Consider the following 19,174-nt stretch of genomic DNA (forward strand, 5'->3'; position numbering starts at 1 on the left):
AGTAAAGTATTTTACAAAATGTTTCTATTTCACATAAATGCTGTTCTTTTAAACTTTCTATTCATCAAAAAAATCCTAAAAAATGTATCATGGTTTCCATAAAAATATGAAGCAGCAAAAACTGATTTCAATATTGATAATAATCATAAATGTTTCTTGAGTATCAAATCATCATATTAGAATGATTTCTGAAGTATCATGTGACACTGAAGACTGGAGTAATGATGCTGAAAATTCAGATTTGATCACAGGAATAAATTATATTTTAAAATATATTCAAATAGAAAACAGTTATTTTAAATTGTAATAATAAATCACAGTATTACGGTTTTTATTGTATTTTTGATTAAATAAACAGAGACTTCTTTCAAAAAAATAAATTCTTCGCAACTCCAAATGTTTGAACAGTAGCGTACCTCTAGCGTAATCCATAAATCCATGCACAACAGTAATGTAAGTGTGTCAAATGGCCACCATCAAGGCCTTGCCCCTTACCAGTGTTGCATTCTGGGCCAGCCCATCCCTCCAAGCAGGTCTTGTTGCCATTGTGATCGCAGGTATAGTGGCCGAAGAAGTCATCTCTCGGCCGACAGAACTTGTTACAGCCGAAGCCAAAGTAATGCTCATCGCAGGTCACCCGAATCTGGTACTGGAACTGAGCCACGGGGCCGTTGTGCTTCAGAAGCTGCCACTGACGGTTTGGGTTGATCATGCCCGACTGGACCGCTTTCTCTATTACTTGTCCATTAATGCCTAGAGGAGAGAGAAACAGGGAGAACTGGACACTTTAGGGTGCAGCTGTAGTTTAATTACGCTTTTGTTCAGCGTAACTCCGAAACTATGCCACTAGCTTACACAACTCTCTGACACACACACACACACACACACACAGTCTGTTCGCAACAAGCAGATTTGTGTACTGGCTTTAAGGTGAAAGGGTTCTGATAGGATATGACCCCATGAAACACAAAAGGAGATTTTAGGCTCAATGTCTATTATATACAACAAAAGTAGATGGTTTATAGCCCCCAAAATGACAAAAAACATAATTAAAGTATCATAAATCCTTATTTGATTTGTACTCTATATTCCAAGTCTTTTGAAGAGCAAATATACCTAAATTTAATCCTTTTATCCTTTTTGGAGCTTGATAGTATAAATCATCATCTAATTTTGTTGTATGGAAATAGCAGCTTGGAGATTCTGTTTATAGAGGACCTATTACAATGTCTTAATTTTGTTTTTAGGGTCTACTAGAATAGATTTTCATGCTTGAATGTTCAAAAAACCTTATTTTTCACATATTTGACATTGTTGCAGCACCTCTCTTCCCAGTCTGTCAGTAACGCTCTGTTTAGTTTCTGTCTCTCTGAAGCCCCTCCTTCTGAAAAGAGCAATGTGCTCTGATTGGTCGGCTGGATCAGTGTGTTGTGATTGGTCAACCACTTCGAGCGTGTTTGGGAAATGTCACGCCCCTTATCATAACCTCGAGTTTCACCAGACTACTAACTCAACTCAACAAGGCATTGCCCCTTATTTTCTGCATATGCTTTAGGCGGGAATTATTTAAACAAGGAATATTGTAACGTGTTTGTTCCCAGAAGAAAACTCAATAATAGAGAATGACTCCCTTTGGAGTGACTTTGCAGAACTGTTTTGTGCTTAAACAGCAATATTACGCGCTAAAGGAAAGGAAAAAATAGGTCCTCTTTAATATCTGTTTTGTTGTGTTTATTGTGTTTTAAAGTTGCGTTTCGAACAACATGAGGATGAGTAAATGATGACAGATATTTAATTTTTGGGGTGAACTGTCCCTTTAAGAGCAGTGTACTATATTCTTTGTTTACTATTGTTCTTTTGTGCAGAGAAATACCGTAGTAATTTTTTCAGGGCAGGCCAGTATCCAGCACAGCAGTGAGGTATTTGGCCGAAGGGCCATAAATTGTGAGAGGAGCGTGTGAAGTGTGTGTGGCTCGTGGTTTAGGAGAACTAACTGTCCTGACCCAAACCTGTCCTTCAGAAATACAGGAGGAAAGGCATCGGTGTCAGACTGCCAAACCTGAGATCTCACCGTTACCTCTCCTCGCCGTTTACCTGAGAGCGAGACGGACCCTCACACCCGCGCATGATGCTGGAAACATCGCACCATAGTGCAAGAGGGAATACTGTCATGGTAAATATTTAGATATAAAATGATTTAAAAAGGAAAATTACAGCAAATATTATGCCCAGTTTATTAATTATGCACAGTATACTGTGGAATTAGTGTAAGTATATAGTATAAAGTACTACACCTTGAAAACTTAGTTAAATAGCAGTTAAAATAGTCATTTGATTATGCTTACTGCTGTTTCATTTACTAATGTGTGAGTGTGTGTGTGTGTGTGTGTGTGTGTGTGTGTGTTAATGAACGGTGCACTACAGAAGCTGGACCCCTGCTAAAGGCTACTTGACATGTTGGTGTTAAATACAAGTCAATATTTGCACTCCTGTTCATATTTGGCACAGTTCATTTAACATTTCAGGTAACATTTTGGCTCAGTTCACTTAGATCTGAATGAAATAAATAACGAACACACATATCTTCGTTTCTACACAAACTATTGCAAGTAATGACCCAAATTTCCTACTTTCTCACTGCTGTGTGTGTGTGTGAGTAGTCTCATGCTTATAAAAATGTGTTTAAAAGACTGATGAATGCAAGCAGGTGCAGGCAGCGGTTTAGTAACAGGATGTGTTTGCCAGCCATCCACAACACACACACACACAGAAATGCACACAAATACACACAAATAGCATGCTGCTTTTACGCACTTTCATTGTCACTTTCTGACTGTGCTCTCTTCAAACATACAGAACAAAGTGTGTATGGATGTGTGTGTGTGTGTGTGCGCGTGTGTGCGTGTGCGTGTGTGTGTGTGTGTGTGTGTGTGTGTGTGTGAGAGTGAGAGAGAGATAGCGATACTTACTGCCAGTGCTCGAGTCATTATTGAAATCCAAAGCCTCCACAATCAACGTATACGACCTCTGAAAGAAAGAAAAAAAGACATGAAAACATCAATACACACCACACTCCCAAGAATCACCTTAAATGTTCAAATGTGCATCTTATTTTCATTCACAATGATCCAGTGGAATACAATAAGGACAACCTGCTGGCCTTCAGTGTCAGTAAATCTCACATTTGATGATATTACACTTAATTCTGCTGAATTAAGCTAGGCTGTCTAGTTGGCAAAAATGGGTGAGGTTTAGACAAAATTGACAGAAACATTTGTGAGTTTAAGTACGAGTTGAAAATTATAAACCGCTCATCACATAATTTTCCATCAAAATGTTTTTACTAATTTTAGAGCTAAATGATTAAATATATGCAGTAAAGGCAAAACCAATCACAATTCAATATGCAAATAATATGATGACACCATCACTGTCCGTTAGATTTAAGAATATTTGAATATTTAAATATCAATTTAAGTCTATGGGAGATTTTAAACTTGAATCTAGAACTTAAAAGTTTAACACTTTAAAAGGTTAAAAAATAATAATAAAAATATAAACATTTAAAAGCATACTCTAATCTTAAAGTTTACAAAAACCAAAAACAATTACACTAACTTTCAAAAGTTTGAGGTTGATAAGATCTTTTATTGTTTATGTCTGCTCACCAAGGCTGCATTTATTTGATCGAAAATACAGTAAAACTGTGAAATATTATGACAATTAAAAAAAAAAAGAATTTTCAGCATCATTACTCCAGTCTTCAGCGTCACATGATTCTTCAGAAATCATTCTAATATGATGATTTGATGCTCAAGAAACATTTCTGATTATTATTATCAATGTTGAAAACAGTTATATTGCTTAATATTTTTGTGGAAACTGATACTTTTTTCAGCATTCTTTGATCAAAAGAACAGCATTTGCTGTTAACATCTTTTGTAAACCATCATTTTTGATCAATTTAATGTGTCCTCGCTCAATAAAAGCATTAATTTCTTTAAAAAAGAAACTTACTGACCCCAAACTTTTGAACGATAGTTCATATTAATAAGACTGAAACTAATCTATTAAACAAAGTTCAATTGTCTATGAAACAATACGTTCAAGCTGTTCACATACACAGGGTTAAGGGTTTACAACAAACCTTTCCAGAACGTTTTAGGAACATTAATACAACGCTGCCGCACAAACACTGTAATGATTGATCACTCTTTGGTTTATCAGCAGACATCACTTTCACTATCTCGACCGAAGATAAGTAACAGGACAGACAGGAGAGAGAAAGAATGCGTGAGAAAATCCTCAACAAGATGTTAGATGATGTTTGAGGAAAAAACATGAAAGATTCTCAGAATATGAGTCTGATTCTGAGAAAAGAGAGAGCAGAAACATTCACTCTGTCAGTGAGATGACCTCACGTCACGCACACCAACAATGCCGACTCTTCCTGCCTCTGCAGTCTGAGGGATCTATGGGTCTTTATGAGCTTTAATCCATCCATCCACGCACACACACACACACACACACACACACAAATGAAGGTATATTCAGACGAGAGTGTGTGTGTGTAGCTTGGGCTAGAGCTGCACGCAGGCCATTCAAAGTTCAAACTCACTCAGAAAGATACAGAAGAGCTACAGGATTCATCTGCAAGTGACACCTCAGTGATTTGAACTGGAGACCGTGTGAGAAAGACATGAAGAACCTCTCAGACAGCACTCACTTCACACAATGACAGATGTTTGTTTGACCATATTCAATATCTACATCTCAATGTATATGTATTTGCTCTGAATCTAGAAGGATATTAAGATATGTTGAATATACTTTTAGAGCAAGCTTTGGAAAAAGAATAATTTTGGCACTCAGAGAAGCATGTTCTATGCAATTGAGTTGATAGAAAAACACAAGATACATTTCTAGTTTCAACATTATTTGTTCTTCAGATATTCCTCTTTAAAAGAAACAAAGTATCAAAGTGATACCCACATTTGGTTTTTGACCACCAAATGTGTACAATTTACCAATTTACTCATGGAGCTGCATTGAGATCCCCATATCTCTGGGATTGAACCATCGAGGGCCTTTAAAATAAAGACACCAAAAGGAAAGTTCGTTAAGAACCAGAATCTAAAAGGATATTAAGATATCTTTAATACTTCTTGAGTTACAGGCATGCAAACTTGAGGCAAAAAACACAAGAAGTGCTTTTTTTTCCCCATTTTTGAACTGTCACTGTTGGCATACAATGAAACAAAGATTGCTAAAGTCTACAGATTTTACTAATAGACCTACCAATCTCTGTGTAAAAATAAAATAATGATGCTGCCATCTTTCTAAAGACATTTTTACACCCCTTTAATTTGCTCCAAATCTCAGACCCCCCTCTACAAAATAGTGGATTACATCTATGACATATTTTGGCTTTCATCACTATTTATGTTTGTCTTTGTACAGAAATTTTTTTTTACAAAATCAAAAATCTGAGCCGGGGAAGATTCTGAAATTTGATTGATTTGACACGGAATGACCCACCTTGAACTTTTAAAAAAAGAGTTTTACAAACTAAAGACCTTCAGGAGTCACCATATTTAATTCCACTTGAATGAATAGGATGTTATTATGACTGAGAGATCAATAAATGGATTCAAAAACCTACAAAATGTAATAAAAGAACCTTTTTTAATTTCCAAAGGACCGAAGAGCAACTCAACAACCCTATACAGTGAAAATGGTTCTACAAGAAGTTATTTACGGAACAATTAAAGACAAGAGTGAAGTAAGAAATATCTACAGTACAATCAAACACAACCGAGTTGCACTCTAGAAGCTCTCTAGTCTCCAGCGTCTCCAAGTTCACTAACAGCAGGACGCTGGTTACCAAGACACCGTCCTAAACATCCATACACACACCCTGCATTTTCATCTGACCACTGCTGATGATGCAAAAATGAACAACAGATAGATCAGAACACACACACACTCATGCAAAGACCCCCTGTGTTTCTTTGTAAACCCGCTTTGTTGAACCGCCGTCCCACAACCCAGCATCCAGTTCAATTGCTAGGTAGACTTGTGACGGAAAAGAAAGCATGCAAGATGACAATGTCTAATTAATGTCCATTCAGAGCGGCTGTGAGGCAGGTCTAGACCGCTCTGATCGACGTGGGCAGGGGGTGAGATGTTTGAGCACGGCTGCCACGGAAACTGGCCCTAATTGGACTATCAGACTGACTCGCTTTGACCTCGTATTGACGGCTCGGTCTTATGAGTTGTGAAAGTAAACATGAGCTTCAGCAAAAACAATTCCACCATTCAGATTCAGAATGGAGAAAAATGGACGCCAGAATCAGATCAGCTTTGAGCGACATTCTAAAAAGAGTAGCAGTCCACTGATAAGAGATTTTCAGTGGCTGCATACTTGACCGATATAGATTTTTTGATGGCTGATGCCGATATCTTAGAGAGCAGGTGGCCGATATAAAGCTGCACTCAAAAAAATGCTGGGTTAAAAACAACCCAAGCTGGGTTAAATACTTGACTAACCTGCTGGGTAGTTTTATTTAACTCAACTATTGATTAAAAATGACTATATGACTGGCTTAAAATGAACCCAAAATAGGTTGGAAATTAAGAATCAGACACATAATTACTAGAGGCAACAATAATAATCAAAAGGTGAATATTCATTAATAAGCAATTTCATAAATGTTTTTTATTTAATTATTATTTATTAAACTTATTAATAAATGTTCATGTATTAAACATATTAATAAATGTTAATTTTCAACCTATTTTGGGTTAATTTTAAGCAAGCAATATAGTATTTTTAAACAATAGCTGAGTTAAATAAAACTACCCAGCAGGTTTGGTCAAACATTTAACCCAACCGCTGGGTCAAAACAACCCAATTGCTGGGTTTGTCTATATTTAACCCAACTTGGATTATTTTTAACCCAGCATTTTTAAGAGTGTGGCATAGGCCTATATATCACATCACACTATTTAATATTTAATTTTAACAATTTATGCAATAAAATATATTTTACATAATTTTTACCAAAATAATTTGAAAATTAATCAATTTAAAAAAAGTAACTTGGAAAAATAAAATAAAACTAATCTAAAGTGTAAATCTATTTATTTTAGTTAGGAACTTCTTGAATCTAAAATATTTGGAAATAAATTATTTGAAAATGAATCATTTAAACTTGATAAAAATACATATGTAAAATATAGAGATTCATACTTTAGATAGTATAGTTAGTTGATTATGTAATCCTATTTTTCAGAAATAAAAAATCTGTAATGTCTAGACTACAGAGGAAGATGGTCTCTGGTCACTATATTTCAAATGTGACATACACAAAATTGCTGAAATGAACACTTATTTTGCACAAACTTTACTCAAACTCACCCCCAAAAAATGTGTATTATTCATTGACAAGGTTGTCAAAAGATTTTGGCACTGACAAAAGGAGGAACTAACACTTCTGCCAATCAAGCATACATGGTTATCAGCCAATGGCACTAATCACAAAATGGCCAAATAACTGGTCAATCACAAGCAAAAAGTATTCATAGACTAATAAATCAGCTTGGGTGGTTAATTGACCAATATCTGGTCATTTTGAAATGATCAGCATGAGCCGATAACCATGTTCTCTTGTGAATTTCAAGTAAATATTTTGTAAAATAGGTGTTGATTTAATCATTTTTTATTTCTGCATTTAGCATTTAGTCCACTTTGCCCTAGTTATCCATATCAGAATTGGCCATATAAAAACCTTATACGTGAATGCATGCTTTGAAGGTTGAATTACTGGATGTGTCTCAAAACCTAGTGAACCAGCCTAGACCGCAATAATTTACCAGCATATAGGCACGTTTTGGACAAGGAAGGCACCTATGATGCCCAAAAATGCAGTCTAGGTAGACAGCTCACTAGGTTTCACTGAGAGACACAGAGATAAGCAAGATAACACCCTTTAAATGATCAATGATGGCCCTGACTGGATATCTAAAGCAGTTTCCTGTGGCCATTGTGTGTAAAACAGCCTCTGAATGTCCATCAGTAGGTGCTGGAGATAAACTCAGGTGTTTTATAATGCATTGTCCTGCTATTTTGAGAGGATACTGGTGGAGCCAGGGTGGGGTAACACGACCCCTGTCCAACCTGAGCGTCATTATACAGCAATGCCATGGCACAGAGCACGTGAATGGGGCCAGAACCGGCGTTCACAAAACAACAACTTGTAATCAGAATCCTGGGAAATGTCGACTGTGTGTTTACACACAGAATGCGACGCTGGATGCCTCACAGAAATGATATGGCGTAGAGGAGACCGGGGCAAGTTGTCACAGAGAGTTTAATGACCCGCTATTGGGGGCATGTTCCCACAAAAACTGAACTTTTTTCATGGTCATTTACATTGTGGATGTTCAATGACTGTTTTTAAACAGATAGTCAATACACAAACTGACTTTCACACATAATCCCACCGTGAGAAATATTTACTGCAGTAGCCTAAAGAGTGTGACAACTAGCCCCGGTCTCCCGTAAACCTACGTTTAGCCGACTTGTTTAATCAGATTATGATTTCCCAACGTCTTTGATAACAAAACAGCCTTTTCAACTCACCGGCCACGCGAAACTGAAGGGCAGCACAATCCTGGATTTATCGTTCGTGTCGTCGAGAGGCTTGACAGAAAAAGTATTCCCACCGATAACAGGAGTAGATCCGCTTCCGTAACTGCACGGGCCTCCCGAAGACACCCGCGACTGATACTCCTTCAAACACACGCGAAAAAACGTATCGCACTCATCCGCCGTGCATGTGCGGTCCGCTGCGCCGCGCGCGCCGTCACAGCACGCGCCGCTCTGCAGCTCCCCGTTCACGTTCTGCATGGACAAAACCTGCATCTCAAAATGCCCCGATGCATCACATACCTGGAACAAAAAATACGGAAAACAGTTAATTAGTGTCAAATCTTTGACATGTGGGTTAAATCAATCTATCAATCTATACTCAAGTGCCAAAATCTTGTCCAAAAATGTTGTTTTCCGCTGTTGTGTGCATAAAGAATCAAAATTTCTCAAAAAAAAAAGTTTTTTTAAAAACATTTAAAACTTTAAAGCAAAATTAATTTAAATGAGTACAGAACATCTTGGTTTCAAATCTATTACAGTGTAAATGTTCTGATAGCACCGTCACATATGAAAAGCCAAACCGCACGTACCCGCATCCACAGGCACTGCAAAAGCACATGAACGGACAGCACCGCAAAACTTGGACTCCGTCTCAGAATCATGCCTCCTCTGTCTGTCTGTTCGCTGTGAAACTAGAAGTTCAGCCGACACACGGCTCTCATATAGTGCCTCATGCACGAGGACAGAGCCGCTCAGATCCAATAGAGGACAGATTCCCTGATGCCCCTTTAGAGGCTCTATTATCCTCCACTCTATTCTTGTATTGTCCTTCTGTTTTTACAACAATGCCCACGGGCTGGAGAGGAAAAGCTGCGAATGCGGCTGAGAGAACGCTCCATCTATACAGCGCGTTCACGGAGGAGGGGCGTGGTCGACACTTGCGACGATTCCATATTCATGAGTGGGCGGGGCTATGGATGGAAATAACATCCACCGTGTTCTAAAGCGATTTTTGTCGCCCAAATATAATAAATAAATACATAAGTTAAATCAAAAACAAATGGTATGAGGATTGAAAAATAAAGTAAAATAAAATGTGTACTAATATATATATATATATATATATATAAATATAAGATGGCTATATAATATACAAATTAAATGAATAATAAATAAATTATACTATTGAGGCGAATACCATTTAATTTGCATTTGCTATGTCACATATAATTTTTACAACCCATGTTTTTTTTTTCCACTAGAAAGACATATTTGTGACCACAAAACCAGTCATAAGGGTCAATTTCTTGAAATTTAGATTTATACATCATCTAAAAGCTGAATAAATAAGCTTTCCATTGATGTATGTATATGTATTTGTATGTATTTGGCCGAGATACAACTATTTGAAAATCTGGAATCTGAGGGTGCAAAAAAAAAAAAAAAATCTAAATATTGAGAAAATCGCCTTTAAAGCTGTCCAAATGAAGTCCTTAGCCATGCATATCCACTCACAAAAATATATTTTTTTTATTTTTCACAACAACGTTTAATGTTTAATTTACAAAATATCTTCATGGAACATGATCTTTACTTAATATCCTAATGATTTTTGGCATAAAAGAAAAATCGATAATTTTGACCCATACAATGTATTGTTGGCTATTGCTACAAATATACCCGTGCAACTTATGACTGGTATTGTGGTCCAGGGTCACATTTTTGTTTCATTGTCTCAAAAATCAACACCAAGTCACATAGGACAATCCATATAACTGACTGTACGTGTATCCCGTATAGTGTCATCTTCATTCACCTAAAATTAAAATTGGTGTCTGGCCTGTCTAGGTTCATACAACTCAGTCAGCATACATATGATCTCTGACAGTTTTTTCCCATGAGCCTGCATAGACGTTATCTGAGCATCAGCATGCCAAAGACTGTCAGTCTGAATCGTATTAGGCATCGCTCTCTGACCTTCTTTCCTGGTGTCTCTGCCTTATTGCATTTTCGGTACTTCACTTGATTGCATTCTAATGAGGTTCATTCGCTACACATTTCGGCACAAGTTGCCATTGTGACATTCCTGTTAATATGCATATATTATTCATGAGCAAGAGCCATGAATATCACAACACAGGACCCCTGCTAGTTCTCCATTGTTTTTGCCACAGAAACAGCCTCAGTCTTTTCATGCCTGTAATGGCAGCTGGTCGGAGACGGCTCTTTCTCAGGACGACAAACTGCTCTTTTCAAAGCTAAACGTGAAGCGGTTAATCATCTCCCAGTCCGTGCTAGAGGAGTCCCTAATGAAAAGAACATGACAGGAATGGGGGGGATGGAGAAGAAAAGAAGATCAGGAGGGGAATCTCCTGTGAAATAGAGATGGAGGAAGGAGGGGATGATAAAGGTGGGGGTCTTTATTTTTAAATTAGAGCAGCTGGGTCTCACTCTCCTTAAAGAGCAGTCATGAATAGATTATAGCACAGGCCTAAACAGGAGCCGCCCACCCCCTCCCTTTTGGACACGCCCCCTCAGCCTCTGCTGGATGGAATGAACTGCAATACACTGACAATGAAGAAAGCAGGTATGATTCATCCACATATAAAAAATAAAAAAACATGAGGCTTACCTCACAAACAAGTAAACACATTACTGTTTAAAAGTTCAGTAAGAGGTTGGTAAGATTTCTTCTGCTCACCAAGTCTGCATTTATTTGATCAAAAATACAGTAAAAACAGTAATATTGTGAAATATTATTACAATTTCAAATAACTGTTTTCTATTTGAATATATTTTAAAATGTAATTTATTCCTGTGATGTCAAAGCTGAATTTTCAGCATCATTACTCCAGTCTTCAGTGTCACATGATCCTTCACAAATCATTCTAATATGATGATTTGATTTTAATTCAATGTTGAAAACAGTTGTGCTGCTTCATATCTTTGTGTTCACATTTTTTTTTCAGGATTCTTTCATGAATAGAAAATTCAAAAGAGCAGCATCTATTTCAAATATAAATCTTTTGTAAGATTATAAATGTTTTTATGTCACTTTCAATCAATTTAATGCTTGCTTTTGAGTGATAGTGTGGCTCAAAAACAATCAATTATGATCTCTTTAGTATAGTATTTAACTATTCGATTACTTGTTTTGTACATTTTTCAGGACTGGACTGCATTTTTTTACATTTTAATGTCAACATTAATTAAAAATTAACCTGATTTACTGATGTTATTGTGCACAATTCATCTGTGCATGTTATTCCAAGTCTTTCTTTTCTCAAATATGCTGTTTCACTTTAAAATACAGTGCATTACAGAAGCAAAATGTGCAGGTTGTTTGTTGGCTTATTGAAATCTGTTCCATACCGCTTTGTGGTCAAGAAACATTTGAGGTGTGACACTGCAGTGTGTTGACACTGACAAAACTGCTAAAAAAAAAAAAAAAAAAATCCATGTCTTTTATCAAGGAATCTCAGGCTCTCCCAATTCCTCAGAACCCATTAACACAGTGACATCATAGAACCTCAACCATGATTCCCAAACCTGATATTAGCATCCCAACAGGCCTGTAGCAGCAGGCAGTGATACGCTGTCAAGCCGCCAGTTTCATTCTCCTTATGCTTCATGAGGTATGCAGTTTTACTTTCCTGTATCTTCACGCCTTTATCTATTCATGCGTGACTGATGGCAAGGGTTTCTTCACCCTCGTGAGAAAAACTTTATCAGTCTTTGTTTTTGTTTATTTGCATATTTGTTTATTCAGCTATTTACCTTTGACTTCGTTTCTGGAGATCGATCATTCATAACTGGGATGTTTTACAGTAATTCCGTGCTCGGTTTGTGTTTGTGTGCGTGTGTGTTTGTGCGCGAGCAGAGGTTCCCACAGCCTCTCTTCTCCTTTCTTGCTCTGACCTGTGTGTCATTTCCCTGCAGGAGCGACGTTGCGAAACATGTCAGTGAGAGAAAAAAAGAGTTAATGAGCAACTATTGTTACATATTAGATCTGCAATGCTTCATCAGTCCTTCAGATTTCTCACAGACACCCAGTGAATCAGCAATGTTCTATTTTTTTCCCCAGTAAAATATCTTAAAACATGATATATTTCTTATATATATATATATATATATATATATATATATATGATGAGCAAAAATATAAAAATTCTCATATAAGAATTTTTATACTTTTGCTCGAAACTAGAAAAACATTTGCAAATGCAATAAAAGACATATTTATATATAATATATAATAAATTAATATTGATTACATATATTAATTGGTAAATTAATTAAATGTACCATCTGAAATCAAACATTAATTTAAATTAAATATATTTTCTGAAAATATCTTTTGCAAGAAAATATGCAATTATGCAAAGATGAACTAAGTAATTTAAGTATATTAAGAAAATGTAACTTTTTTCCCCTAAACTTTACCACTTCAAGTCTTGTTCTTTCAATTTTCTCTCTTTTTCAAGATAAATATTTTGGTTATATTGTTACATGACCTCTGTCCATAGCCAGTTGTCTTTTTCTTTTTTATTGGCAATGTGTGAACAGCCAAACTTTAAAAAAAAAACGAGACCTTCCCCGACTTCCTAGGTTGTCTATGAAAGCCTGTAGACTTATTTTTATGTGAAGGACTCGGGACGTTTTTGCCGGGAAAATCAAATGGATGTGACGTTCGCGCGCGCTCTAGAGAGCCTTTCATCATTCTATGACACATGAAATGAATGCTTATAATATAGGCTATGTTGAGGATAATGCCAAAAAGCGGCATTCTGTACTGTAATGTCAATGTGGAATGCAAAGAAAAGGGATTCATTCAAACTATAGTCTCACATAGCCAGATTTATATAGTCTACATAGGCTACTCAAACTATCATAACAGTGTAATTTTACTTACCTCATCTGTCAACATGATGCCGGCGAATTGCAGAGCTGGTGCAAACATATCCACATCGCTCTGATCAGATTCTTTCTTAACTGCTGTTTTCTCAAAGCGGTCATTTTTTTGTTGTTGTTGTTGAGAGGAAAGCGCGCAGCGCATATTTTCATATTTATAACAGTTTATTGCTGCAAAAGGTATTTCCAACTTCTTTTTAATTCTAAGTAAAAAAGCGAAAAAGAACTTCGCTGTGAGTACTGTATATCGAGGCCTTGAATCACTTTTAGTATGTTGTGTGCAGGAGTGCAAGCACGAACAATCGGCTAAGTTGCTAGCTGCAGTTCACTTAACGCCCACCGGTGTCGCTAATAACAAGAGTTTCTGAATTCTACAAATAGGCCCTTTAAATGAACATGGTTGAGTTTCATCAGCTCTCAAACAATAAACTAATCTGTATAAGCACCTGTATAAGGGCATCTGGAATGTCCAGCACCTTATGAAAATGACCAGTCTTCCTCTCATCTGCTCAGCCCTGTTGCATCTTGGTCCAAAAAACATTGTCAATGTTTGAGTGCATACTGAGGAAAGAGTTTGTTTGAAGGGAAAACGCAGCTAATTGCAACTCCTTCTTTGTTTTCTGAAGATTAAATAGCTCAATACAAGCCAGACACTGTAAATACTTACAACTGGACCACATGATGAACACATTTCAAATCTCTCTGAGGTTAGCCAGATGTTGTCAATGTCTTAAATTAAAAATTGTTGCAGCTTCTACAGTTTTCTATTTATAGCTGTGCTGTGTATTTGACAGGACATTGAAGTAAAGGAAGTTGTGTCTTTAACAAGTTTTACAGCAGAACATATTCTCACACATACCTTCGTTACAGATAAGCATAAGGCAAGATTCCCAAGAACAAAAGAAATGGCAAAACACAGCTTAGAAATGTAATGTTGTGAATTTCCACAGATACTATGAATAGAAAACGAAAAAGACATTTACAACAACACAAATAGGCCCTCATAGTGTGACATATAATAAAAGATTACGATTACAGATAGCTCAAAGTTTACACATTTGGCAACACATTGAAAACCTGAAGATCTTCTTTTTATAAAATAGCAAATGGAAACACTTCAGTGGTGTACGGGCACATCTACTTCTACTTTCTTCATTTGAATTCACATACATGGCCTTATTATACATGATTCATCATTATTGCATTGCTCCACCTCTAACACAATCTTTCTTTTTGGCTGACATCACAGATCCATTATTTTTCAACCTCCCCCCACTGACCACCTGACTCCATTCTGGAATGTACCATCCACCTTTCAAAAAGGTGTGTGTGTGTGTCATGATGTTCTACTAACTGTGCTGAGAATGTGTGTATCCTGAACTCCCCCTCATCGTTTCTTTAAGAGCTTATGTTCTGTAAGTGACTGACAGTAATTAGTCTGACAGGAATGTGACGTCATATAGAGATACAAGATTTTTTCTCCAACTAAATTGGATAAACCTAGGGCTGGTCAAGTAAGTATACGTAAGTTGAATGATATATATATGATCTGAGTGTATTGTTTTGAGATCCTTTGATAACATAAGCGTTCCATTTACAAATCAATGAGAACAAAATACAATCACTCCACCTCAAAACGATCATAAAAAACGAGCTCTGTTTCTTATTCTTTTGCTGAAAAATATTAGAAACAATAAATTAGGTTAGCTATAGCTAAATGGAGTTGTGTATCAAAAGGCTGAAAAATTTAGAAATATATTTTAGCCATATGCTGAAATAGTCTGAATTGTGTTCATTAGGCAGATAACAACAGCCACCTTTCTTGGCCATGAGCTCGCTGTCTGTTTCACAACAGGTGTCGTTCCCATGGGACTTTGCTGAATCTGTGACCTGGTAAAAAGACATCATGCAGCGAAGGCCATGTTTTGTTTTAAGATGTTTTGGTGCAAAGCTCCCATCCGTTCCCAGCGAAGCGGTACACGGGACCAGCTCGAGCCGAGACCCTGCACCGCGGGCCGTGCAGCTGCGCTCGGTGGGACGCATCCACCAGCTTTTCCTGATTACACAGTAAAGAGGCAAAAAAAAAGAACGGGAACGCTATGATTCACTCCACACAACACTTACAGGAAAGTCACACAACATTTTTGAGTGAATAATCAATAGAATCTGAGCTGAGTTGATACACGGGGCAACTTTTTGAGCAATGTTGCCGGGCAGTGTCTCCGAATGATGATGCTTGGGCACTTTCCCATTGAGAATGGGCAACAAATTTCTCTCTGGATACTTTAGATAGTAATTTGTTGCCCATTCTCAATGGGAAAGTGCCCAAGCATAACTGCCAAGCAACATTGCTCAAAAAGTTGCCCAGTATATCATCACCTTTAAATGTCCTCACAAACACATTGTAATCCGTTGACCACTGGTTTGTGAGCTGTACCTCATTATTTGAATCAGGTTTTGATTTAAATATACTAATGTCAGCAGGTTTGTGTCAGGGTTAAAGGGATAGTTCACCCAAAAATGAAAATTTGATGTTTATCTGCTTACCCCCAGGGCATCCAAGATGTAGGTGACTTTGTTTCTTCAGTAGAACACAAATGATGATTTTTAACTCCAACCGTTGCGGTCTGTCAGTCGTATATTGCATGTCAATGGGAACTCCATCTATAAGAGTCAAAAAAACATGCACAGACAAATCCAAATTAAACCCTGCAGCTCATGACGACACATTGATGTCCTAAGACACGAAACGATCGGTTTGTGCGAGAAACCGAACAGTATTTATATAATTTTTTTACCTCTAATACACCACTATGCACGGCATCCGGTGTGTGAGGTCTGAATGTACTCTGATGCTGGAAGTGATCGCTCGCACTCATTGAAGTATAAGCGCGAGAGATCACTTCCGTCATCAGAGCGCATTTTTAGACCTCACCAACCGGATGCTCAAGGCAGTTGGACATAATGGTGTATTAGAGGTAAAAAAAATGATATAAATACTGTTTGGTTTCTCGTACAAACCGATTGTTTCATGTCTTAGGAAATCAATGTGTCGTCACGAGCCGCAGGGTTTAATTTGGATTTGTCTGTGCATGTTTTTTTGACTCTTGGATGGAGTTCCCATTGACATGCATTATACGACTGACAGACCGCAATGGTTGGAGTTAAAAATCATCATTTGTGTTCTACTGAAGAAACAAAGTCACCTACATCTTGGATGCCCTGGGGGTAAGCAGATAAACATCAAATTTTCATTTTTGGGTGAACTATCCCTTTAAGTCTACAGTTAGACTACACCAAATATCATTAGCTTAGTATGAAAACTATTTAGCTTAGGGGATATTCGTTAATATAAGGGTCTATTGTGTGTGTGAGAAGAGATCCAGCCTGCACGCGCCTGTGAGGGATTTGTATTCCTCCATCCCTGATGTGTCAGGAAAACATTTCACACTCTGAAAACAGAGCCAGCACTGCAGCAGGTTCAAGAAGCACATCTGGAGAGGAGATAGAAACATCCATCCATTCTTCCATCCATCTATCCATCCATCCATCCATCCATCTATCTATCTATCTGGTGGAAGTTTCAGTGGTCACCACATGTCAAACTGAGGAGACTCAACAGCTGTGATGAACGTGTATTTATGGAGCTGAAATCTTATGTTTGTGGCCACCACTTTGTTAATAGCTTGTGTGTTTGTGTTTTCTGTAAATTCTGTAAATAGCCCCATAATTCAGTTTGCATGAGAAACAAAAGCTGTTTTCGATTACACACACACACAAACTTGACCAAAGAAGTCAAAATAGTTTGGCACACAAACTGGATTTAACAGCATATTCCTAAAAAGAACATTGTGCATTTATTTGATAATCTTGTTGAAACACATCCAGCTGAATCATTCCAGCCCTGAAATTCCCCACAAATATTCAAAAGTCTTGTTTGTTGACATCTGTTCATGGAGAATAAGTGACTAATGTTAAATGTAAAGTGTCATTTCTGCAGCACTAGGGGCACCCAAAGAATTGCAATTGGTTTGTTTGAGTAGCCATGTCATTAATTACTCACCCTCATGTCGTTCCACACCCGTAAGACCTTTGTTCATCTTCGGAACACAAATTAAGATATTTTTGATAAAATCCGATGGCTCAGTGAGGCCTCCATTGCCAGCAAGATCATTAACACTTTCAGATGCCCAGAAAGCTACTAAAGACATATTTAAAACAGTTCATACAGTGGTTCAACCTTAATGTTATGAAGTGACAAGAAAACTTTTTGTGCACCAAAAAACCAAAATAACGACTTTATTCAACAATATCTACTAGTGATGGGCGATTTCAAAACACTGCTTCATGAAGCTTCGAAGCTTTACGAATCTTTTGTTTCGAATCAGTGGTTCGGAGCGTGTATCAAACTGCCAAAGTCACGCCCCCCCAGTGGTGAACCATTGAAATTTCAAAACATTTATGATGTAACGAAGCCTCATTTACTGAAATCACGTGACTTTGGCAGTTTGATACATGCTCCGAACCGTTTCGAAACAAAAGATTCATAAAGCTTCAAAGCTTCATGAAGCAGTGTTTGGAAATCGCCCATCACTAGATATTGCTGAATAAAATCGTTATTTATTTTTTTATTTTTTTATTTGGTGCACAAAAAGTATTCTTGTCGCTTCATAATTTTAAGGTTGAACCACTGTAGTCCCATGAACTGTTTTAAATACATCTTTAATAGTTTTCTGGGCATTGAAAGTGTTAATTATCTTGCTGTCAATGGAGGCCTCACTGAGCCATTGGGTTTTATCAAAAATATCTTAATTTGTGTTCTGAAGATGAAGGAAGGTCTTATGGATTTGGAACAACATGAGGGTGAGTAATTAATGACTGAATTTTCATTTTTGGGTGAACTAACCCTTTAAAAGTTTACAGTGTTTTCATCCTTCTGAAATGCTAAATTAGATCATACTGCTAATGAAATTCTAGTGTATTCATTCTAGATGGTCCGTCCTTGAATGCAGCTAAGGAAATAGTTGGAAAATCACAAATACAAACACACAAGACTGAATTCAAACTGTGCAACTCCCAAGAATTGTAAACACATCTGGTGCAACAGCACCATGCATCCAGTTGACCAAGACAACTGATTCATGATTCACTTTCTCTTAAAAGAAATCTTTCTCTTGCTACATTGCTACATGCTAACTTTATGGGGCCTAAAATACACAAAAAAATGGGGCATTTTCAACACTCTACCACATTTGTTCATCTGAGAGTGTAAATATTGGTTTTGGTGGAGTTTCAGTGCACTTTACTCATACGAACAGGTACACACACAGAGCAGAGCACAGAGCCTCACTACAGGCTAATGGCCTGGCAACCCTCCTCCAGTCACATAACTAAGGTCAAAGGTCACAGTTATCCTTCTAGTACTACCAGATAAAAATAAAATAATCATAATATTACTCTCAGCACAATTATTCTGACAGTAAATGCTAAAACTAGTTAGCCTAAATGAAACCTGTTCATCATATAAATCAATCGAGTCTCTTCAGAAAATTTGGATTATACCACTCAAATCATATGGATTAGTTTTACGATCTCTTTATGAACTTTTTG

The 19,174-nt window shown here is 37.1% G+C and overlaps 1 protein-coding gene across 2 annotated transcripts in view; it reads right to left on the reverse strand.

Annotated features, from left to right (window-relative positions):
* The window catches only part of jag1a (jagged canonical Notch ligand 1a), a 31,766-nt gene extending 22,221 nt beyond the window's left edge, over positions 1-9,545 (reverse strand). The window contains exons 1-4 of one of the 2 annotated variants that reach the window (XM_051903948.1): positions 9,244-9,545; positions 8,645-8,953; positions 2,970-3,027; positions 496-753 (exon numbers count right to left, since the gene is read on the reverse strand). In XM_051903948.1, the coding sequence (XP_051759908.1) occupies positions 496-753; positions 2,970-3,027; positions 8,645-8,953; positions 9,244-9,315 (697 nt within the window). In that variant the 5' untranslated portion in view covers positions 9,316-9,545. The remainder of the gene's footprint in view (positions 1-495; positions 754-2,969; positions 3,028-8,644; positions 8,954-9,243) is intronic. The other variant, XM_051903940.1, reaches the window with a different exon arrangement.
* Between the last annotated feature and the right edge of the window lie 9,629 nt (positions 9,546-19,174).

Source organism: Ctenopharyngodon idella, chromosome 1, assembly GCF_019924925.1.
Source record: "Ctenopharyngodon idella isolate HZGC_01 chromosome 1, HZGC01, whole genome shotgun sequence".
Classification (NCBI taxonomy): Eukaryota; Metazoa; Chordata; class Actinopteri; order Cypriniformes; family Xenocyprididae; genus Ctenopharyngodon; species Ctenopharyngodon idella.